This window comes from Erythrolamprus reginae, chromosome 3 (genome assembly GCF_031021105.1).
Source record: "Erythrolamprus reginae isolate rEryReg1 chromosome 3, rEryReg1.hap1, whole genome shotgun sequence".
Classification (NCBI taxonomy): domain Eukaryota; kingdom Metazoa; phylum Chordata; class Lepidosauria; order Squamata; family Dipsadidae; genus Erythrolamprus; species Erythrolamprus reginae.
Window position 1 is genome coordinate 189,702,050 of NC_091952.1, and position 25,041 is coordinate 189,727,090.

The following is a 25,041-nucleotide window of genomic DNA, read 5'->3' on the forward strand; positions in this document are numbered from 1 at the left end:
ATTCCCACTTTATCTATTTTAAAGCCTTTAAATTTAACCACTTATGCATATTAGAATTCAAATATAATTTACAATAAAGCATGATTACAATTTGTTTGATTCATACACCAAAGAATCAAGATGCATATTCTTTAAGCCAATCAACACAAGCTAGGCTGTATATCAATACAATTATGGTATTTAGCATAATTTTAAAGTACCTTGTTTCTGCTGCATTATAAATGCCTTTCTTACAGAAACTGTTCAAAATTTTGTTTCAGAATCAACATGTTCAAAGTGGGCATCTTGTCTATTTTGGTGCCAAGGAATATAAGTATATCCAAAATAGGGTGCATTTGAATCTAGGCCAATGTTGCTATTTTAAAGTTGTATTTTACCTTAATTTATTTCATTAAATTAAGGTAATTTAATTAAATAAATAAGTGAGATCATCCAGGGGCATGGGGTGAGGTATCATCAGTATGCGGATGATACCCAGTTATACATCTCCACCCCATGTCCAGTCAACGAAGCAGTGGAAGTGATGTGCCGGTGCCTGGAGGCTGTTGGGGTCTGGATGGGTGTCAACAGACTCAAGCTCAACCCGGATAAGATGGAGTGGCTGTGGGTTCTGCCTCCCAAGGACAATTCCATCTGTCCGTCCATAACCCTGGGGGGGGATTACTGACCCCCTCAGAGAAGGTCCACAACTTGGGTGTCCTCCTCAACCCACAGCTCACATTAGAGAAACATCTTTCAGCTGTGGCGAGGGGGGCGTTTGCCCAGGTTCGCCTGGTGCACCAGTTGCGGCCCTATCTGGACCGGGACTCACTGCTCACAGTCACTCATGCCCTCATCACCTCGAGATTCAACTACTGTAATGCTCTCTACATGGAGCTACCTTTGAAAAGTGTTTGGAAGCTTCAGATCGTGCAGAATGCAGCTACAAGAGCAATCATGGGCTTCCCAAGGCATGCCCATGTTACATTGGACCGGAAATTGATAGGCATTGGTTGCCTATCAATTTCCGGTCACAATTCAAAGTGTTGGTTATGACCTATAAAGCCCTTCATGGCATCGGACCTGAATATCTCCGGGACCGCTTTCTGCCGCACGAATCCCAGCGACCGGTTAGGTCCCACAGAGTTGGCCTTCTCCGGGTCCCGTCGACTAAACAATGTCATTTGGCGGGACCCAGGAGAAGAGCCTTCTCTGTGGCGGCCCCGACACTCTGGAACCAGCTCCCCCCAGATATCAGAGTTGCCCCCACCCTCCTTGCCTTTCGCAAGCTCCTTAAAACCCACCTCTGTCGTCAGGCATGGGAGAATTGAAATTTTTTCCCTTCCCCCTAGGCTTATAGAATTTATACATGGTATGCTTGTTTGTATGATTGGTCTCTTAAATTGGGGTTTTTTAGATTGCTTTTTAATATTGGATTTGTTACATTGTTTTCTTTATTGTTGTTAGCCGCCCCGAGTCTTCGGAGAGGGGCGGCATAAAAATCTAATAAATAAAAATAAAATAAAATAAATTAAAACTGGATCTTGTACTTGCTTTGTATTGTGAAATATGACCATAACAATGGGCACTACGGATAGTCCTCAATTAATGAAGGCAATTGGGACTGGAGTTTCTGTTGCTAAGTGACACAGTCAAAAGGCGTTTAGCAACATTATTTCCAGCATTTCCAGGTTGTTAAGCTCACCTCATAAAGTGAGTTACATGGTCACCATTCAGCACCCTAATAGTAAGTGTGAATATACACTAAAAACTGGTGATTAAATTAGGTCCACCTCTATATAGTTATCATTTTTATAACTGTTGCATATGTATAACTTGTTTGAATAACCTCTTGATATATTACAGATGCACATTGCATATTTATGATCATCTGCATACCAATCAAAATTAGGAATTGTATATTGATACAGAAAGGAAGGAAGGTATGCAAGAATGTTCTTTTATTATTTTTCAGAGGAACAAATCACCTACAATAATGTAACAACTTTTGAACTGTATATTTTGATTTATAATCACATAAATATATTCTTTTCTCTGTAGAAGTATGGTGTCTTTACAAGACAGAGGAAATATAAGAGAAAAAAATCTTCCAAAATTGATAAAAACAGTTTGAATGATAACTTTTAAAGGAAGTATCAAGAATTAAATTCATGTTTGTAACAAAAGTTTATGTTTTAAGCAGCAACAATAAAAACTTTATTTAAAAACATTTTTGTTGAATAAACAAATATTGGAGCTTTTAAAAATTCCATTAGAAGATAGTAAATAAACCACAATTCATGACATGTAAGGACAATTGAATATATGCTATGGAATGGAAGTGGAAAACTCTTGTTGCACCTGCAGTCCTTCACATTTTCTTCACTGTCTTAGCTAGGAATTGGCAGATCACCAATATGTTTACAATTTTATTATAACTATAATTACTGGTTTAAATTGAATGATAAACCAGGATTTGAATAAAGTAAACCAGAATCCTATGTCATTCTTCCTCTTAATGCAGAGAATTAGAATTATATATCTGCACCACCAAGCACATCATGGTTTTCTATCTGCAGGGATGTTGAACTAAACTACAGTTAGCATTGCATATGAACAATAGAAGTCTGTTTGGTCATACTAATTATACATTCAGAAGACAAGAGTTATACTGGAGATTATTGCCTTACTTTTTTCCATTCTTTTCAATGCAAATAATTCATAAGCATATGTTATTTGCTCAGAGAATATCTGTTATTGGCAGCTTAGAAATTTAATCAGTAATTCTAATTTAACTATGTGGTATGATTTGGATTCTTTGCATGAATTGGAGACTTATTTGTCTGTTTGAATGTGTATCATTTCTTGACTGCTGTGGGGAAAAAACTGGAACTTGGCCATTTTCTAATCATAAATTATTCAATCATGAAATAGGAAAAACATAATATTAATTAAAAACTTCAATTCTTAAATGAAAACAACCACCACCACCACCATTCTTTCATGGTTTAATTTTAACAAACCTGCTGTTTATTTTCTCTTTTGCATCTTTTTTCTACTTTGATGATTTATTGGTTCTTGATTTCTTAGGTTTTGAATAACTTCGTTCTTTTTCCTGTCAATACAATATATTAAGCATTAAAGTAAATTATATTTACATTTAAGAAATTTAAGAAACCAAAATTGCTATCACAAATGTCATCTCTGTCTATTACTAATTTATATTAAAATGTATATGATTTTCCAATAATTGTTGGCTGGTTACCATTCATTTGTCTATCCAAAACTATGATTTAAAAAGTAATTAAAGTATCCATTAAATCTTAGGTCTAAAACTAATTATTTTACTATCAAGAAGCATTTCAAAACTGAAGCTTAAATAAAAGCTGAATAAGCAATGAAATGTGTTTTGGGTATTTCCAAATTTATGGTATATAGGGGGATCCTTAGACTATGCTAGCAAATCAATACTAATATTAAGTACATTTCTTGCTATCTTAAAAGAAGATTTATTCAAAAATATTTTATAACGTTCAATGGACATGTCAAAGAAACTTTAAAAGAAGATGGCTGTGAATTTTATTAGGCTGATAGCGAGGCACATTTGAACATGTGATATGAACCTGGTCTACTGTCATCCCATTTGGTTTATATATGTCAAAATAGTATTTAAAGATGTGGATGTCATGAGGAATTATAAACCAAAAAAATGAATTTTATCCCTATTTAAATCTGTGAATTTACTGAGCACAAACAAAGAGTGGAAAGACAAAAAGGAAAAGGCAGTGTTAACCCAGATTTACCAAACTGGATTGATAACATATTTTCATTTCCTTCTTGGATCTTTGTTCGTGTAATGGAAAGTCTGATAAACATTATTTTGTGCTCAAGGCTTAAGGAGTCTTCACCATTCGGCCACCATGTTCACTCTTTGTATATCTCAGATCTGATTTAATTCATTGACTTGATACATATAGACCACATAAACAGTTTCATATAAAAAAGCAATAGTGTCATGACAAATTTCCGGTTAAGCATGAGGAGTAACATACTAACAGTATATTCATGGAACTCAGCAGTCATATGCTTGCTTTTTATTACTACATTGTGTAAATCACTATAATGAAAAGCTTGTGAGCTTCCATGTTGTGCACATCTACATATTATTTACTATACCTGCAGAGGAGGTCTTGAGGTCTTAATGATGTCTTGGTATGACACTGATTCTTCCCAATCTCTTTTTCTTTTGCGTTTATTGGATGTTGTCATCTCTTCAAATCCTGAACTGGTTAATCTGTAAGCATTTGCTTTTGTTTCCTTCATTGAATTTTGTATCTGATTCTGAAATACTCTGAGAGCCCCTTCAGCTATTTCATTGGTTTTCTCTGACCGCAGAAGATTCTGACCTGCACTGAGATTTTCAGGTTTATTCAAAAGCTGCCAGATGCTTGCTGTGTGATAGTTTGATTGATTATCAGCAGGTAGCAAAGAAAAATGCTTTGTAGCTTTGGTTTTACTGGAATGTTCGGTTAAAAATGTTCCATTAGGTAAAGGGAAGTTTAACAGATTCCCAATGTCTTTATTTTCTTCTTTTAATAGAAATTTGTTAGCTCTAATATTTTTTCTCACTTTCTGAGAAATACTTTTATTTGTAGCATTTTGAAGCCATGTATCGGGTAGTGATTTGTTAATGTGATCTGCATTTGGGCTGAATACAACTGATTTAGCAACTGCATGATCTGTTATTATTTTTGGTAAATCTTTTGAAACTTTTTTTGTTTTCTTTTCATTGATTCTTTTAGTGGACTGCCTATCCATTTGCAATAACTTTCCTTTGAAAATGGGTATGATCCTCTTGGCATCATTTGATTTCAACATTGAGCCAGAATTTTCTGATGTTTTCCACTGTTGTCCAATATTGTTTTTGTTTCCTGCTCCAGGATGCTCATCTGCAGAAGGATATACAGTAGTATTTAAAGAAAAGACCAGTTTTCAGACGGTTGGCTTTAAGCTCCACCTTGTGGCTATTATTTATAGTACATGCTTAAAGTATGAAATACCTTTCTTTGGAAATACTTGAATCAAAGGTACCTTGCAGTTCCTTCCTACAGTAAGGTTGGCTGGTTTAGAGTTTACTTTCTAAAACACAGGAATCAAATGGTACAATTTTAATCACATTACACATCACTAATTAATTTTATATACAATTGTAAATATTTTGGAATGAACAATTATAACTGAGTACTGTAATGCAATACCAGAAAATGAATAGGAAAGGTAATTTTCTAGATATTAGTAACACATAAAATACTATAATCTTCTCATAAAAATTGACAGTGGATAAAAATCCATCCAATCCATTTTATTGGGAGACTGAAAGCGAACAATAATTCGATTCCACGAATGAACAGCTGTACAGATAAGTCTTTGAGTTACAACCATTCATTCAATGACTGTTTGCAGTCAATGATAGGTGTTGAATGAAAAAACTTATGGCCATTCCTCAAAGTGCCTTCATGATCAGGAGAATAAACTTTGGATGGTTGGCAACCAGTTCCTATTTATGACAGGCTGCAGTGTTCTGCTGTCATGTGATCACCAATTTGAAACCTTCCCTGCTGGCTTCCCACAAGCAAAGTCAATGGGGAAGCCAGTAAGGAAGATTCCAAATAGTTTGAGTAAGTTTCCTTCCCACAGCCTTTCTTTACTCTCACTCCTTCTTTCCTGGCTCCATTCACAGACACCTTGTACCTTCCTTCCTTGGCCTCCCTTCACATGCACACATGTGTGCTCCCTGGTCCCAGCTGATGGTTGCTCTCTTATTCCTCCTACTGCTGATAAGGTGTGCCTGGCCTGGCCAGCTTGTGGCTAGGCTTTGTGCTGCATTGCAGTACAGTACAGGGTTCTGCAGGTGTCATTCTTTGAAAAAGAAGAAAGAAGAGGAAATAGTAGCTTTAAGCCACAGCATGCCCAAATACAGAGATCCTGGGTGGGGCTAGGACTGGATATATGCTGTAAAAAAAATGTAAAAGAAAAAAGCAATCAAAAGCAGGGAAGCAGAGGTCTAAAAGGGCATAAAGGGAAGAAAATAGGGTTGTTTCAATGGCCATGTCTTCAGGCACAGGTCCAAAATCCTTTCTTTTAAAACTGGTGTGATTTTGAATGACCACTAAACGAATGGTTGGAAGTCAAGGACTATCCATAATTCATTCTAGCTTCACTGAATTTTCTGGTATCAGCACTTTTCACTATAAAGCTATATTACCAAAAGTAATATATAGAGGAAGTTTCATGTAACACCTGGCAGCTATGCCATAGAAAACATATTTTCTTAGATGGAGTACCTTGTTTCTGTCATATAATAAAAACACTTAATTATATATATATAAATTACACTTAAATTTATATATAATTACATAAATATTTCTGAATAAGATAACAGAGTAAATCAATCCTCTTTAGCTTTGTTCAGCTTTGAAATGCATTGATGTTTGTATTTCAGATTTCAACACAGATCAGATATATAGCTAGTACCTGATTGGGCATGATACAATACAGGTGTGAGTTCTAATTTACCTTGCCGACAGTTTGCTTTCTCCTGCACTGCAAGTACAGTGCCAAAAACCAAACTTCTGCACATGTGCAGAAGCCAAAAACCAACCTCTGCAAAAACAAGAAGGTAGCACCTATGGCACCATTAGAGTCGGTTTGGAGGTGTGGCCAACCAGCGATCAGTCCCGGTTCACCGAGTGGGGTGAAATTCCTACTACACGTTTTATAGAATCGGTATCTATAGAATTCAGTATCAATTCCATTTTTCATCACTACTTGGTGTGTTGAATTTCTTCCAGACAGATCTAGAATTCTTTGTTAACTAAGGCCAGATGGGAAGATTCCCTTCCTCCCTGGAAGATCATCATGTAAAATGATGTAATCAAATTCCACCTCTCATTCAGAAAATGTCAGGTATAGGGAGCTTGTTTTTACTTTTGTGCCAGAAATAGTAATTGCCTTTGAACTAAAAAAATGAAGAGAGGCATAACCTGCCTTCAATTACTAGCCAAAGATAGTATAGACACTTAAATGCCTCTTTTCATGCTTCCAACTTTTTTCCCCATTCTTTTCTATCACTATAACATGGTGAGAAGTTTATTTTATTTTTTAATATTTGAGCATCACTGAAAAAAATATTAGACAATTTATGCAACTAAATAACAAAATCAATAGCAAGAGCCATCTTGGTTTACTATATTTACTATATAGATTTTAAAAATGAATGGAAAATAAAGTATAAGAATAGAAAATTGTCTCCTGTTTTGTAAGTACAAACCTTTAGACAAAGCCCATATTTAAAACCTCAGAGCCAAATCTGTAAAGAACAGGCAGCGCTAAGCAATGTGATCAACAGTTAACAGGTACAAGCAAACCCATCTGATTTAAGATACAAATAAACTGCAGTTTTTAGAAATTACTGACTATTTAGCCTTGTTATGGAACATCTCAAAATGCCAATAAGCAGTTTTGTCAGCACTTTCTCCCTTATTTCTATAACTTCAGACAACTTAGATTAGACTTGTGGCTGACTGCTATCAAATAATAATATTGGTACAACTCTCCATCTGGAAGTAATTAGTGCATATTTCTGCAAGGAAGTCATTTTTTATTTTATTTTATTTATTAGTCACAAGGTTTATATAGAAAAATAAGTGGCATTTTTCAGCACTTTCTCCCTTATTTCTATAACTTAAGACAACTTAGATTAGACTTGTGGCTGATTGCTATCAAATAATAATATTGGTACAACTCTCCATCTGGAAGTAATTAGTGCATATTTCTGCAAGGAAGTCATTTTTTATTTTATTTTATTTATTAGTCACAAGGTTTATATAGAAAAATAAGTGGCATAGTATTCATTTAGCTAGTCCTTAAGGAATCATTTTAGCTATTTATAGATATACCAGTTACATCAGTGTTTTTCACAGCAAAAACACTGTGTCTGCTCTACGTGTTTACTATCACACTTTAGTTACCTTCTAAATTATCATAATAAAGCATTAGAAAAGATATATTGAGAAAAAAGAATTGACTATTTCAATGTTTAATCAAGTATATGCCAATAAATGATACATACATACACACTCACATATACAATATTACCTGAACAGATGCCGGTATAAAATTGTTTGTAGTACACATTGCTTTCTGTGTCACCTTAAAAGGAAATCCACATATATGGGGAATGGCAGTGTTCAGATCAGTAACAAAAGAATTTAAAATAGCTTCTAAATCTGCTCTAGGAAAGTACTGTATGGGCTGACTTCTGATGCAACTGGAAGGATATCTGAATCAGTATTAAGGAATGAAATAAATAATTTAACAAATTGATATTAAAAAGCATCAAGTTTACCATAGGCACAATTTCTTGAACAATAGGGATTCATTAAAGTCATGACTAAAGTAAAATCTGCTATTAGTCCTATCAGATCAGGCCCCTATTATTAGAATAAGTCAGGGAAGAAAACAAGTAATCAACACCCCCCCCCCCCCCCCAAAAAAAAACCCCCAAAAACAAACAAGCACCAAGGGTTTCAAGGCTAGGTAAAATGACAATTATGTAGCCCAGACACTTTTCCACAAATCAAACTTCCCTTTGAAAGAAGGAGGTTGTCTCCAAAATGATTGACAGCCCTGGAGCTTTTGACCCAACCCCCTTACAAGGTGTTATAAATTGACCATTCATATGAGAGACCTCTGAGTTAATCAAGAGCCGTATTTGCTGAAGTACCAGTAGGGTACAAGGGTCAGGTTTTTAAAACATGTGGCACTGATGAGGTTATTTTCAGTGTGCCTGATTGGGTCATTTTAGCTGAAGAAGGAGCTGGGACCAGCTCAGATTGGCTTCCAAGTTTTCATTCTCGTGGTCTGGAAAACTGATGTCTAACGAGAGCTTGCTCCAATTCTTGGGCATGTTACCCAAGAGCAAGTCTTCCAGAAGGGAATTGTCCCCTGCAAATTCACAGGCCACCTTGTTGGATAGAGAATGGTTCAAGAGCCTGGGGACTATTTCACCCGTTTCTACATTCAGAAATGGACCCTGGGGAGAATCACCCAGGGATTTTCTCAGGGGATTCTCATTAAATCCCAGATCTAAATTATCCTGGAAGGACAAGAACGGCAAGGGAGAAGATCCCATTGGGGTCAACATCTACTGGTCAGTAGGTGGCAGGGGCATAGAGGTAGTTACAGGGGATTTATTTGGGGTAGAAGCAATCTGCAACTTGCAAGTCACTGGAGATTCTTCTTATGGACCACAGACAAGGGTTCCTAATGGTTCCTTTTGAGTGGAAGGACAGTGTCGTAACAGGAAGGAACTTGAGCCACCACTGAGGGGCAGAAGGAGAACCGGTTCTTCTGGGGAAGAGGGGGCTAAGTGCTGTTTCTGTCTGGATCTGCCCAATTCTCACCTCTTTATCACCACCTTGCTTTGGAGGGATGATTTGACATCTGTAACCTGTCTCTTTGGTTTCAAGGGGAATGCTTGGACATAGAGGCTTTGCCCCCACTGGTTCCTCCTTTACAGGCCATCCCGGGATGAAAGAGAAGATCCGCTCCTGGGAATGAAAACTGTCACTCAGAACTCCTGCCGGTGGATTTCTGCTGTTTGTACAGCTGCCTTCCTCAAGAGGTCACTGGACGGTTAATGGAGAAGACTCTTCACCACAATAGTGTCCTTCCTTTATGGAACTCGAAGGAGGTGACAAGAGCGGGTCTTCGCTGGAGTGCAGGATCTTTGGAGCAGGTGCTCTCCTGTGTTGATCTGCATGGTCCCCAAAGCAGTCTGGCCTGCAGGCAGAGGTGGACTTGAAGGCAACTGAAGATGAAATGGTTCGCTTGCTGGGAAGTGGACAGGAACCAAGTAGGAACTGACCCATGGGAGAAAGGGCTTAATCCTTGGCCCGGAAGTCTAGGATTCCGTTCTGGTGACTTTCAAGTTCTTCTGCAGATCCAGAGTTGGACGTTTCTGGTCCAGCACTAGGTAGCAGTTTGCTTCAGGATGAATGGTCCAGAATGCAATACAGTAGTCCCTCGTTTTTCACAGGGGATGCGTTCCAAGACCACCCGTGAAAAATGAATTTCCGTGAAGTAGAGGAAAGATATTTTTTTATGTATTTAACGAGTATTTGGACTTTTAAAACCACCCTTTGCTTTAAACAGTCATTATGTAATGTTTCTTTGCTGGAACTACATGTGATATCCTACCAGTTTCTTTAATAGAGTAGAAGAATTTTATGAATTTATAATGGATTTAAAATTTTCAATGGATTTAATGAATTTAAGTCCCCTTTGAAAACCCGTGAAGTAGTGAATCCACAAAAGATGAACTGCGAAGTAGCGAGGGATTACTGTATTTCCATTGGCAGATATCTCCAGAACAAACATGTCATGAAGGGAAAGATTGTGATGGACAGAGTTCTTCCAGCTTGGCTTGGCAAAATGCCTGAAATGGGGAAAATGATCCTCAATCCAGGTGAGGCGTCTTTCAGTATAATGCACTTCTTTTCCATACTGTTGATGGCAAACTGGATCATGGCCATGTAAGAGTAGCGAGGCCGTTCAGAGAAAGATTCCTTCCATAAAGCAGAGGAGATGGTGGCAGCTGTGGGATTTCCCTCAGACTTAATTGACTTAAGTTTGGGGGTCTGGTTTTCCTTCTCTGTTTCTTTGTTCATGCTAGAGGAGCTCAGAGGCGTTGAAGTCATCTTCTCTAGCCACTGGATGTTGGTCAGGCTGCTGTTTAGGCCAGAGTTGGCTGCCTCCTCACTGCTGTTTTTTTCCTCTTCTTGGCTCCCCAAAGATTGTGAGACCCAAATGTCCATCTTTTCCGTGATCCAGGCCTACATCCCAGCCAACTTCTTTTCCTCAGGGCCCCTGTGGCTTGCAGTGATATAATAATTTATTTAACTTTACAACAAATATTTAGTAAGTATTTTAATAGCATATTTTCATATTATAATCTTGACAAATGTTCTTAAGAAGGCCCCACATGAAAACAAATAAAATATAAAGGATATGTAAAGAATTGTTCTCCTATTAGTTTGAAATAAATGCTGAAATACGTCTGTGAATCCTTTGGCAGAATGTAGCCATACTAAAGACAAAATATATACATAAGATAATACATAGTAATAATTTTGTCAATTTATTTATTATTTATCAATGAATGGTAAAAAAAATTGTAAGTACTGTATACCCTTACCAAATTTTCCCAATGTAACTGTAAATCACTGTATGAATGAAATGGAGAATCAGATGGAATTAAATGACTGATACTCATTATCTGACCCATTTTCATACTGGCAGAGAAACAAAAAGAATATTAGAAAATTAGTATTAAGTGGGAGAAACCATAACTGTGTAACAGATATTTTAAACTAGGTTTAAAAAATGTGGACTTCTATTACAGTAAAATAATATCTCTGTATATCACCAATATGTACTGTACTTGACAAAACAAAATAAATAAGTAAAAATAAAAAACATTCTACTGTATATCTTATTTAATGCAATATAGTCATAAGGGGGAAAAGTAGATACAGAATAAAATATATAGAAACCTGTAAAGTTAAAATATTATATATACATATACATACATACATACATACATACATACATACATACATACATACATACATACATAAAAATAAAAAATCAGCATTTAACATCTGAAAAGAGTAGATACATCTGGATATAAACAACCCAAATGCCTAAAGCAAAAGTTAAAAGGGACACCAAGTTCTATAAACACTAGATTACTGCAAATGTTCAGGCTGATTAAGAGTTATGAGATACAGCATTGAGACTGCTTGCCTAGAACATACCATAAAAGAGGCATGATCTGTTATTCCAATATGTATATAAAGACATACCACGAAATAACAAAGTGACTATTTCCACTTTATCAATCCACAAAAGCAGAAATGTAGCTTTAGTGAAATACAGTGGTCCCTCGACTTGCGCGTTCTCGATTAGCGCGAAACGCTGCAACGCGGTTTTTCAAAAAATATTATTTAAAAAAATAAAATATTAAAAAATAATTTTTTTTTTATTCTGTTCCCTGAATGGAGACCGCCGGCCGCTCAATCGGGCCGGCAGGGAACAGAATGGAGCCTTCCGCGGCGGGGCTGGTAAGGGGGGGAGCCGAGGGGGGAGCCGAGCCCAGCCCCGTGGCATTCGCTTTCCTCCCGCCGGCAGCCGACTGATCGTGGGCTCCTTCGCAACCTCGGAGAGCTTCCTGGTTTTCGTGAGCTTTCATGCCCCGGAAGCTCTCCGAGGTTGCGAAGGAGCCCACAATCAGTCTCGGCTGCGGGTGGGAGGAAGGCGAATCCCCCGTGGGCTCCGTTACATCTTCCGCTGCCAGCCAGGCCATGCTGGCGGCAGCGGAACAATCGCTGGCTGTCAACTTTTCTTTTTAAAACTGGGCAGGAGCTGACTTGCCTCCCCAGTGCTAAAAAGAAAAGTTGACAGCCAGCGCTACGACTGACGGAATGCTGAGCCTCCCGGTGGAAGGCTGCCGCTTGGCCGGGGAGGCTCGGCCGAAAGGGGCTGGAGCGGCAGAGCCGAGCACGCCTTCCGCCCGGGAAGTCCTGCCCCTTCATCCCCACCCCTCGCCCCTGTGGTCGGCGGGGATGAAAGGGCAGGACTCCCTGGGTGGAAGGCGTGCTCGGCTCTGCCGCTCCAGCCCCTTTCGGCCGAGCCTCCCCGGCCAAGCAGCCAGGGAAGTCGAGCCAGGCGTGGCGGCGGCAGCGCTGCTTCTCCGGTCGCCCGGTCCTCTCCTGCCTCCTGCGCCGATGTTCCCCGCTGCGACGGAAGGCAGTCGCTTGGCTAGGGAGGCTCGGCCGAAAGGGGCTGGAGCGGCAGAGCCGAGCACGCCTTCCACCCAGGGAGTCCTGCCCTTTCATCCCCGCCGACCACAGGGGCGAGGGGTGGGGATGAAGGGGCAGGACTTCCCGGGCGGAAGGCGTGCTCGGCTCTGCCGCTCCAGCCCCTTTCGGCCGAGCCTCCCTAGCCAAGCGACTGCCTTCCGTCGCAGCGGGGAACATCGGCGCAGGAGGCAGGAGAGGACCGGGCGACCGGAGAAGCAGCGCTGCCGCCGCCACGCCTGGCTCGACTTCCCTGGCTGCTTGGCCGGGGAGGCTCGGCCGAAAGGGGCTGGAGCGGCAGAGCCGAGCATGCCTTCCGCCCGGGAAGTCCTGCCCCTTCATCCCCACCCCTCGCCCCTGTGGCCGGCTCATCCAGGGGGGCGTGTGTGGACTGGCAAGCGGCAAGCGGGAAGACCAAGGGAAGGTTCCTTCAGCCGCCCAACACCTGATCCGCTCCGCAGCGCGGCAGCAGCGAGGAGCCGAAGATGGGGTTTCCCCTTTGCCTTTACCCCATCTTCGGCTCCTCGCTGCTTCCGCGCTGCGGAGCAGATCAGCTGTTGGGCGGCTGAAGGAATCTTCCCTTGGTCTTCCCCGCCGCCCACACGCAAACTCCACCATCTGCGCATGTGCGGCCATGAAAAAAATGGCGCACATGCGCAGATGGTGGTTTTACTTCCGCATCCAATATAATGCGGAAATCGGTTAGCGCGGGAGGTCTTGGAACGTAACCCCCGCGCTAACCGAGAGATCACTGTATATCATCATCTACCCCCCATTAGTATTACACATAGAACTATAGAACTTGATTTTTTTTGGATAGGGTAGTCTTGCTCACAGATGTGAACTTGTCATTTAGAATTAAGTGTAAAAGACTAAAGATTATACTGAGTTTTCAAAAATGCCCATTCAAATTTAAAGAAGATAAATTGGGTGATCTGGGGTGGAGCTCCATTTTCGCTACCCCACTGTGTTCCCCCCATCCGGGCAGTAGCCCACCCCTGCCAATATCTTTACTGTAAAAAAAATATATTGTACAGAAAGTTTCATTCATCGTAAAATGATTTCTTAAAAAATATGAAAAATATACCTTGGTAAAACATAACACCAATTACTTAAAATAGAACATTCTGAAATGACTGCAGTAGTATCATTATTAAAGTTCTTAATGATGTTTGTTGAAATATCAAAATCTTCAAGCTAAAACAGAAAAAAAATCAATACAACAATTTTTGAAAGGTTAAATATAAAAGTATAAAACAGAAAGTAATTTATGTTAAAATAATATTGCACAAAAGCTTTTATTAAAAGCTTTAATTATTACAATACATTTCTAACTGAAATTAATAAACCCCTTCATAAAATCATGCTATAAAATGAAGGATACCTAATTGTTTAATATAAAGCAATCATTTAAATCTTTTCAGACTTTGAAATTATTCTCAGTATGGACCTGCAACAATATGCGTGTTAAAATTAATTACAGCATTAAAAGAAAATGCATGTTTTTAAATTTAACTACCCATTTTCTTTCTAATGAGTTAAAAATAGCCAGTAAACTTTCATTGTGGTCATCATCAGAAATACACCTATCGACTGTGTTGGGTTTTTTCTTTTCTTTTCTTCTTTTTTCTTTCTTTCTTTTTTGGGTCCCTTCAAGTCAGTGTTGACTCTTGAAATATGCCTGGATTAGTCCCCACAGTTTTCGTGGCAAGATTTCAGAAATGGTTTGCAATGCCTGTTTTCAATGACTGAGTGAGTTATTGGCCCAAGGTTATCCAGCTGGCTTTGGGCTTAAGGTAAGACTAGAACTCATTCTCTCCTGATTTCTGGATTGATACTTTAACCTTTACACCTAATTAGCTCTCCCAATATCTGAATACATTTATTTTAAAATTTCAGTGATATATCAGAAATCAGATATCAGAAATCACCAGTACAACTTTCATTAACATGAAAATTATGTCTGATAATATTTGTATGCATCTAAGAAATGTGATGATATATTAAAAAATACTTGTTTTGTTGGCGAATGTTCACCCAATAATGTAATTATTAAAGAGAAAATATGTATGTATGTATGTATGTATGTATGTATGTATGTATGTATGTATGTATGTATGTATATAATTCACAAGAAGACATAGTTTGGAGAAAAGAGGAGAGACATGAATTAAAAGGTTGAGATGAACTGCTTAACAATTGTTGATTGTTCTTTTCTGTAAAAGAATCTTAAGTAGACTTGGATACACAAGCACAATGAAGTCCCATAAAATGCAAATGTAAAAAGTTACATTCTTTCCGTACCTCAGGTGGTGGTAAACGTATCTTGCATATTTCCACACTGATGCAAAGTTGAGTTTCTGATACACTGATATCCACAACTGAAATAAAATTCATAATATCCAATATACAGCATATTCGTATATCCCTATTTCCCCAGTTCGTAAGACAAAAATGATACTGAATTCTAACACAGGGCTGAAAAAGTGGCTTAATGATCCATGTGTCCATAAAGTTTAAGAGAAATCACCACTTTTAGTTTTTAATAATTTGTAATTGTTTTAATTTTAATAATTGCTTGTGGCTGCTTACGCTTTTAAATATTGCTAAACAGGAACAGGACTAAACAGGTAAACAAAACAATGGAAGAGGCCTGCATTATTTGCTTGCATGGTGACTCTCAGTCTTGATTTCAATCATAAAACTTTTTGATAGATAAATTTATATGCCTAATAGTTGCTCAACTAATAATCTCTATAGGTTATATTTGATATACCATTGATTTTCTTCATTCTTTTTTTTTTAACCAAGGTATGTATAAAATATATCTAAGATAATTCCAGGTCTTTAAGTGTGAGAAAAATATTTATTCACAATGTACTTACCAACTGCATTTTGCTTTCCCATCTGGGACAAAAAATTTCTCCCTTAAAAATATGAAAGTGCTGTATTTTAACTCACAGTTAAAACTATACCAAAGCAATGTCTGATGAGGAAAATATGTTTATTTTTTGTTATACATTGCTTATGTAGTGTTTGCTTCACAACCTATTCCTTATATATTAAAGAGGAATATATTATTTGATAAATGACCACTGGGAGAAAAGTGTGATTGGCTCTGGTCAATAGTTAACTCTTCCTTGGAAAGAGGAATGGTCCTGTCAGTTCTTAAGCTTAAAGATCCTCTCCTCTGGCTTCCATAACTAAAGCTTGAGTCAAAGTCCATTAACTAAGATGACATGGCCTGGTCTTCTTGCACTCTGATCCAGGTTGTATGCCAAGGACCTAAACGTTCTCTACTTGATTGGGCCTGCAATATACTGGAGGAGGAGTCATATCAGGTAGAAGCTTTTCATGAATGGCCATAAAAAATCTTAGGGAAGATATAGGAATTAAGACAGTGGTCCCAATTATCTGATGGTTCCTGACAAACAGCAACTGTATCACTGCTGCTGAACCTGCTTTTTATAAGCCCTAAATGTACCATCCTCAAATACATGTCATAACCTAGCTCAGCAATATTGAGTCATCTTAAATTAGGGATTTATGTTGCAATTTCAAGAAGTACAGATTTGAATAGTATCCAAATGTATTTAGATTGACCATAACTACATACATATCTGTAGCAACATTATGTATTACTTACACATAAATATAAAATATTGCACAAACTTTCAGTTTTGAAGAATTTTCAAATTTTATAGAAGTGGGCGATCTTGAAATTATACATCTACATCTGAAATATTTTCAGAAATGAAGAATCAGTTGAAAAGAACCGTTGAACTTACCTGAACGGTCTTCTCCATGTCCTGGAAGGAGAGTCCAGCATGGGATTTAGCTCAAATCTTATTGGTAGGGACTGAGTTTTAAATTAATATAATTAACATATTAAGTAGGTACCGCCCCCTTGCTGCCCCAGTACCTCAGTTTTAAAAAACGAATTCAATTAAGAAACAGAATTTATTTAACAAGAAACAACAACCATTAACTGAATGCAACAATTGTCTATGGTTCAATGGGAGGGTATGGACTCTCCTTCCAGGACATGGAGAAGACCGTTCAGGTAAGTTCAACGGTTCTTCTCCCATGCCTCTGGAAGGAGAGTCCAGCATGGGATATACCCAAGTTCCAGTGTTCAAGGGAGGGATATCATTGAATCATGACCCTGTAGTGTCACACACTCGTTGCAATACTCTCCTCCCGAAGGCCGCCTCGGCTGAAGCAAACGTGTCCAGTTTATAATGCCGTATAAAGGTGGTAGGGGTGGCCCACGTGGCCGCCCTACAGATGTCCTCTATCGATGCCTGTGTGGCCCATGCTGCTGAAGTAGCGGCACTATGAGTCGAATGAGCCGTGATTCCACTAGGCAATGTCTGGGAACCTGCTTTGTACGCTTCTGCTATACAAAGCTTCAACCATTGACTAATGGTCTGTGATGACACTTTGAGACCCAGTCGATGTTGGCCAAAGGAGACAAACAAGGCCTCAGTCTTGCGAAAAGGAGCCGTGCGCCTGATATAGAGTTTCAGAGCTCTGCGCACGTCCACCTTATGCCACTTAAGTCCCAATGGATGTGATCCATGCACGCAGAAATCCGGCAAGACAAGTTCCTGTGTCCGGTGAAAGTAGGTGTTGACTTTAGGTATGAACGTTGGGTCCAAACGGAGGATCACCCTATTAGGTTGAAATGTACAAAGGTCAGGCCTTACTGACAAGGCCGACAGCTCCGACACCCACCGTGCCGATGTAATGGCCACTAAGAACGCTGTTTTAAGAGATAACATCCTCAAAGGCACAGTTCTCAGCGGTTCGAACGGAGGAGCTGTGAGCGCTTGCAATACCATAGTAAGATCCCAAGTAGGGAAACGTCGTATCGGTGGAGGATGCCTATTGGTAGCCCCTTTCAGAAAGTCTTTAATCAACGAATGGTGGGACAATGACCCACCATCCTCAGATCGAATGATCGTTGCCAAAGCCGCTACCTGTCTTCTTAAGGTGTTGGGAGCCAATCCCTTCTCCAGACCGGATTGTAAAAACTCCAACACCAAGACTAAACTAGCATCCTGCGGCCGTTGATGTCTGACCTTGCAAAAAGCGGTGAATGCGGCCCACGTAGCCTGGTAGATCCTAGTCGTTGAAGGCCTCCTGGCCGACTGGATCGTAGCGATGACATTCTCAGGAATGTTCCAGGTTCTCAATCTGTCCCCCTCAAGCGCCAAGCGGTCAGGTGGAACCACTGCGGCTCCGGATGGAATATCGCTCCCTGAGTGAGGGTGATTTGGTCGTCTGGGATCCTCCAGGGCTGGACAATTGAGAGCCCCATCAGGTCTGCGAGCCAAGCCCGGCGCGGCCAGTGCGGTGCTATCAGGATGACCTCCGCCCGTTCCACTAGGATCTTCTCGATGACCCTTGGAATAAGTGGTATTGGTGGAAAGGCGTATAGCAATTCCTTGGGCCACGGAAGGTACAGGGCATTGGTCCCCTCGGCTCCCGGTGTGGGAAATCTGGAATAAAACCTCGGGAGCTGGGCATTGTGCGGAGTCGCGAATAAGTCTACCTTCAGGTTGCCAAACCTTTTGGTCACTTGCTGGAACAGTTGTGGGGTCAGACTCCACTCCGCTGGATCCACCGCTTGTCGACTGAGCCAATCCGCCTGAGTATTGGCTTCCCCCGCAATGTGCTTTGCGTGGAGCGACGCAAGATGGACCTCCGCCCAATTGAAGAGGAGTTGCGTTTCCTCCATCAACCTGAGGGATCTGGTCCCTCCTTGGTGGTTGAGGTGCGCCCTGGTTGCAACATTGTCCGTGCGAACCAACACATGTTTTCCCTGGAGAAGCGTTGTGAAGGTTAACAAGGCAAGGCGTACCGCTTTTAGCTCCAGGAAATTGATATTCACAGGAATCAAGTCCTGAGGAAGCCACAACCCTTGGGTCACATGATGGTCCACATGGGCTCCCCAACCCAGGAGGCTGGCATCCGTAGTCACAATGATGTGTTGTAGGTGGCCAAAGGGGGACCCTTGATGTATCGCCCGGGACTTCCACCATTTTAGGGAGTCTCGCAGGCCTCGTTGTACCATAATTAATCTGCATGTGTGACTCACACGTCGCTTCTGATAGGGAAGTAAAGTCCATTGCAGCGTGTGAAAATGATACCGTGCCCAGGGAACGATGTCCACACACGACACTAGAGTCCCTAGGATAGGATAGGAAGGCCAGCGGCACCATCCTCTGATGTTGTAATTTGGTGACTAAGTCCTGAACGTTGCGCTGTCTCTCCGGAGATAGGTAAACTCTCATGGAGGTGGTGTCGATAACCGAGCCAAGATGGGTTATAGTGGTGGTGGGCGAAAAATGACTTTTTTCCCCGTTTATCGTAAAGCCATGTTCCTGCAACAGCGCTACCGTGTCCCGCAGATCCTGCCACGCGCTCGCCAGATCCCTGGACAATACGAGGATGTCGTCCAAGTAAGCTAAAAGTCTTATTGATCGGGACCGTAAGGAGGCGATTAGCGAATCCAGGAGCCTGGTGAAGGTACGCAGTGCGGAAGAGAGGCCAAAAGGCATCGCCCGGTACTGATAGTGAATCCCTTGGACATAAAAGCGGAGGTATTTCCAGTGCTCCGGATGAATGGGAATGTGTAAATACGCCTCCTTCAGGTCGATGGATGACATGAGATCTCTGGGCCGGATCGACGCAAGGATCGCGCGGAGGGAGGCCATCTTGAATCTGCGGTATAACACGTACCTGTTTAGGTGTTTCAGATTCAAAATGAGCTTGCAACCTCCCGATGACTTGGGTACTATGAAGACCCTGGAGTAGAACCCCATGCCCTCCATCTGGGCTGGCACCCTCTCGATGGCTTGGATCTTTAGGAGATACGCAATCTCCTGCTCTAGTAATGTCCGATTGGTAACGTCCTTGGGCACTGGACATGACACAAAATGGGTAGGCGGAATACGAAGGAACTCCAGGCGTAGGCCCCGGCTTACCGTGTCCAAGATCCAGGCGTCGGAGGATGTGGTCCTCCAGGCGGTACAAAACCTTTGGAGTTTCCCCCCCAAAGGGACCTGCCCTATGGAGTCACTTGGCTCCACGGAAGCCTCGTTGATTGGAACCCCGAAAGGGGCGTCTCGTCTGCTGGTAACCTCTGCCCCGGCCTTGGAAGTAGGTCCTATCACTCCGGTACGAATAGGACTGCCCATATTGACCCTGTGAATAAGGTCTGGAGGCCTGAGTGGTTCCGGAGGCTGGGTCCCATCGAAAGGACTGCCGGCGTCGATACGGGGTGTTATTGCGATCCTGACATCTAGAGGATCAGGGGAGGATCTTCCTCTTGTCCTTGTCCTCCACAAGGATGGATTCCAACACCTCCCCGAACAATTTTGTGCCCTGGAAAGGGGCAGATGACAGGCGCCATTTCGACTTGGCATCCGCCTGCCAATGTCGAAGCCAAAGGAGGCGCCGAGAAGAAATAGTGGAAGCCATGCCCCTTGCGGAAAACTTCACCGCGTGCAAGGTGGCATCTGCGGAAAATTCGGCCGCCGCTAGGAGTTTGTTTAAGTCCTGCTTGAGGCGAGAATCCTCAGGCCCCATCCTAGCCTGTACCTCCTGGATCCACATAATGGATGCCCTATTGAAAATGGATGCAGTAGATGCCGCCCGCAGAGCCCATGCTGCCATTTGATGGGCCTTTTTCAGGAGTGTCTCAGCCCGTCTTTCATCCGGCTTGAGACTGTCCGCAGTCTCCGAAGGGACGACGGCATTGGATACCAGTGTGGCCACTGGCTTATCCACTGGCGGAAATTGTAGCAGGTTCTCCATCTCGTCGTCGAACATATAGAAGCGACGCTCCACCATGGAGGGACCCTGTGCCACTGCTGGGTGCTGCCAGGTGCGTTTAATATTTTCTACGAATATCTCCATTGCAGGCACGTTATCGGATTCCTTAGATTGCTCCTTACACAGGGAAGCAGAAGTCCTAAGTCCATCCCCTGCATCTGTAGGTGCATTCGCCCCTGGCACATCTAAGGTTTGCTTCACCTTATGCAACAGCAGCCTAAACAACGTTGGCTTAAACAGTCCTGCGGGAGCTGGCTGTTCTGGACAGGCATAATCATCATCAGATAGTTCATTGTGCCCATGCTCACTGTCTTCTTCCAGAAACCCAGTGTCTCCCGCCAATGAGTCCAGCCCAGGAGGGGGCGGTGGTGCTGACCAAAGGTCCCTGGGCTGGTATTGCTGTGGCAATGGAGGTGTCACACGTTGGGCTCCAACCGCCATTCCCTGCGCATAAACGTTGGCAATCATGTCCTGCAGGGATGGAGGGAAGGCCTGCCAGACATCAGCTTGGGATCTAAGCCCTGCAGCTGTAGGTGTGAAAGATGCAGAAGGGGCCCCAGTTGGCTGGGTTGCAGCAGAAGGCCCATAGTAAGCCTGGCTGACTGAAGCAGGTCTCTCTGGTCTGGCATGAGGTGAGGGCAATGGTGGAGTTGGGCATGGTAAAGCCTGATGGTCTGGGGACCAGTCCCTCTCTGTAGCAGAACCCAGTGCTCCCAATGCCAGTGTCCCTGCTGTTGGAAGCGGTTGGAATGGGGGTATATGCAGAACCCCTGAGGCTGGAGAGGCCAATACTGCATCTAAGCGTTGCTCTAATGCCCTTATTTTTCTCTCAGCTTCCTTCAAAGAGGAAGAGGTTTGGGAGGACTTGGCCTTGGACTTAGAAGAAGTCCTTTCTTTGCCCTTGGCGGGTGCCGGAGCAGATTGGAGTTGCTCCCCTCCCTGATCCACCTGCTGATCAGCCATCCTTGTTAGAGTAATGGGGCAGCGTTTACTCACAAAACCGTAGAAGTTTGATTATACCAGAAATCACTACACGGAGCCTGAATCCACACAGAATGACAGCCTTAGCTGGTGACAGTTGCTCACCCACGTGAGTAGCTGAGCCAATGAGGTGTGTTGCCGGGCAGATTAGAAGCCTGGCTCCTGGCGCCCTGCCAAACCGCGCCGAAATCCGAGCGGGAAATTCCTCCCGCGCGTCAATTTTAAAGCAAAAATGGCGGGCGCTACCAACTGCCGCCCTTGGGGGGGTAAGGTCCCCCTGGCTGTGGTATGCACGGCCGTTTAGGCACCGTGACTTGCGGCTGTCAAGAAGGCTTGGGGATTCCCCGCTCTCCGCTTGAGTCTCCAGCGGCCGCTCACTCTCTTTCCGCGGCTTCGGCTGCGAGCGCTTTGAGCCATTGACAGCAATCAGCTGTGAGGCGCTCCGAACGCTGCTCCCGGCTTCAGCCGGGAAGCGCGCCTGCCGCTTGTTCCAGGCTCAGCCTTTCTTTTGTTTTCAAGCGTTTTCTGCTGCCCCCTTAAGTGGGTAGGGGGCGGACCCCTCCCACCTGGGGTGAACGAGCTAGATATGGCCACGGAGGTCAGGGATCTCCAGCTCAACCTTCCTCTTCAGGGCAGTACTCGCGGGGAGAAGAGGCCCCATGAGGAGAATGTTGGGGGCGCTGCCCGCGGAGGGCAGAAACCCCTAAATGATGTAATGACCTGTGAAGACAGAAAAAACAAGATTAAAAGGCAATACATTCATTATTATATTTATTACAATAATAATCCATTAAATTAACATTCCTAAAACTACTCCCTCAGGAGTAAAAAACTCAGAGTCCCTATCCTAGACTGAGTTTTTTAAAACTGAGGTACTGGGGCAGCAAGGGGGCGGTACCTACTTAATATGTTAATTATATTAATTTAAAACTCAGTCCCTACCAATAAGATTTGAGCTAAATCCCATGCTGGACTCTCCTTCCAGAGGCATGGGAGAATTTTGTTTTCTATTTTATGATACTTGAATTGAGTTGTTACTACGCTAATAGAGATTTTAATGTTTTTGCAAAGTACAGGTCACCCGTTCACTTACAATTGGTTGTTTAGAACACACCGCAAAAGGTACTTAAAACCCAAATTTGAAGTTCTGATGCCACTGGTCATTTTAGGTCCTCAGAGACCAACCCACATTTATGGCCATTAGCAGTGTCCCATAGACATATTATCATGATTTGTGATGCTTTTGCTGATGTTTACTTCTCATTTCTGGTAAAAATACATCCACAGGGAGCAATACTTCCATTTAATAACTATGGTGTTCACTTAACGGTTGCTGCCATAAAGGACATGAAACTGGCATAGTCACTTGCTAAACCACCACAATGACTTACGACCACAATTGCAGGATCAATTACTATTGTAAGTTGAGAACTACCTGTAACTAGATTTACTGAATTATACTGTAACACTATAGCTAATAATAAATGTATGCATCATGCAGAAAATATCTAACATTATAAAATCATTTTCATTATCAAAGGCTCCAAATAATTACCTTGTATCAACAAGTGACCAGCTTGGTTCCAGTTAGGGGCAAGTTTGGCTCTAAGAGTATAAGAAAGGCAGACTTGAAAAATAGTTGGGGTAACTTTTTCTGGCATTCCTACCTAATAAATATACAAAGAAACAAAAACTCATTGTATTGTATTTTCTCTTGGTAAATATTGCCTTCTTATGAAATTGAATATTATTATTATGGAACACCTTACATTTAATCAAATGTAATCCATCTAGCAGAGCAAAATGTATTTTCCAATGGTTAAGAGTCAAAGTTAATAACCATGTTACTGTTTTTTTGTTCAGTGAATAACCCTTACAGGATGGTTCAGTCTGATAGCATGCTGGTTGTTTCACTGAGACTAATTTGCATTCATTAACAGAAAAGGAATATTCTTAGGTTACGGCTACATTGGGAGCAAAGGTTAATCCTCTCTTCCACTCTACTGGTCTCAATCAATATTATTCTCCTGTTGTAGTAATTATATACTAAGAAAAAATGTACCTAGAGTGACCTTCAAGCAGAGATTGCTCTAGTCTTACAATCTGCTTCATTGATTTTAATATATTTGAATATTTCTGAACAAGGCATTTGCAAATCAGTTGCTGTATAGATTGCTTATTTAGGTCCAACATAATGCACCTAATGTACTGATGATATGGTAATCTCAAATACTGAATGTTACAAATGGTAGGAGTTGTATGACTGTTCTTAAAAAGTATATAAATGTGCACATGAAGTAAAGTGTGCTAACTCATAGAAGATTGTTGGAACTTCACACCCTTTTTATTTTCTATTGATAAGTCTACAAAGGTTCTAAGCTGTCCTGGCAAGCCTATAAGGAAAATTTACAACAATGGCAGAAATGCTATCACTGTAAAATATACAGATAGTATCTGACTATCAAGTCATAAAATCAAGGGTGAAATACCCCCGGTTCACTTGTGTCTATCAGTTGTTGGAGAGCTGGTCGCGAAGGTAGTGTGAGGCTCTGCCCACCTGCCCAGATGCTGCTATTTCGATTATTTTACCCACAAAGAGTTCTGTGCATGTGCAGAAGGTAAAAGAACCCAAATGGCAGTGTCCGTGTGGGTGGGCAGAGCCTCGTGCTGCCTTCATTACTGGCTCTCTGATGACCGACAGGCACGAGCGAACTGGGAGCATTTCACCCCTGCATAAAATGACCCACAAATGACTCATAAAATTTATGAAACCAGTATAATTACTTATCTGCCAATTAGAAAAAAATGAAATTAGAAAAATCATATGAAACCACAAGAAAGCACATTTGTTTGTAAAACTATCTAAATTCAGAATCAATTAAAAATAATTCAAACTACCTAAAATAACAACAAAAGAATAATTATAATGGAAGTGCTGAAAATTAAGCAAAGAAATATAGCGCTGTTATTCATTTTCAATAAAAAAAAATTACATATTTATTAAAAAGCTTATTTATGTCTATTTTAATGCATTTAGTAAACATATTTACTATTCCATGTTTCTAGGAACAAAGCCAAGTGTAAGGGTTAAAGCTATTTGCTGAATAAAGTCCAGAGATCCCATGATTACCGGTAGGTAGAGCCAAAAGATCCATGAACAAAATAGATATATAACATCAGTAAAATATATTTAAAATGGTGTTGTTTTACTACTGTATCATATAGTATGACATTGTCAGTAAAAATATTGAAGAATTGGTTGAGAAGAAAATTAGAATCCTCACTCTCTCTGTTCCAGCAGCCAAAATTAGAAACATTG

The 25,041-nt window shown here is 41.4% G+C and overlaps 1 protein-coding gene and 1 pseudogene across 2 annotated transcripts in view; both read right to left on the minus strand.

The window, feature by feature from the left end:
* Positions 1-2,986: 2,986 nt before the first annotated feature.
* C3H18orf63 (chromosome 3 C18orf63 homolog) overlaps positions 2,987-25,041 on the minus strand; it is a 31,109-nt gene continuing 9,054 nt past the window's right edge. The window contains exons 4-11 of one of the 2 annotated variants that reach the window (XM_070749130.1): positions 23,278-23,389; positions 15,785-15,826; positions 15,204-15,280; positions 13,987-14,096; positions 11,237-11,333; positions 5,040-5,118; positions 4,156-4,928; positions 2,987-3,094 (exon numbers count right to left, since the gene is read on the minus strand). In XM_070749130.1, coding sequence (XP_070605231.1) covers positions 3,035-3,094; positions 4,156-4,928; positions 5,040-5,118; positions 11,237-11,333; positions 13,987-14,096; positions 15,204-15,280; positions 15,785-15,826; positions 23,278-23,389 — 1,350 coding nt within the window. In that variant the 3' untranslated portion in view covers positions 2,987-3,034. The remainder of the gene's footprint in view (positions 3,095-4,155; positions 4,929-5,039; positions 5,119-11,236; positions 11,334-13,986; positions 14,097-15,203; positions 15,281-15,784; positions 15,827-23,277; positions 23,390-25,041) is intronic. The other variant, XM_070749131.1, reaches the window with a different exon arrangement.
* LOC139163446 (forkhead box protein M1-like) lies at positions 8,782-11,161 on the minus strand (annotated as a pseudogene).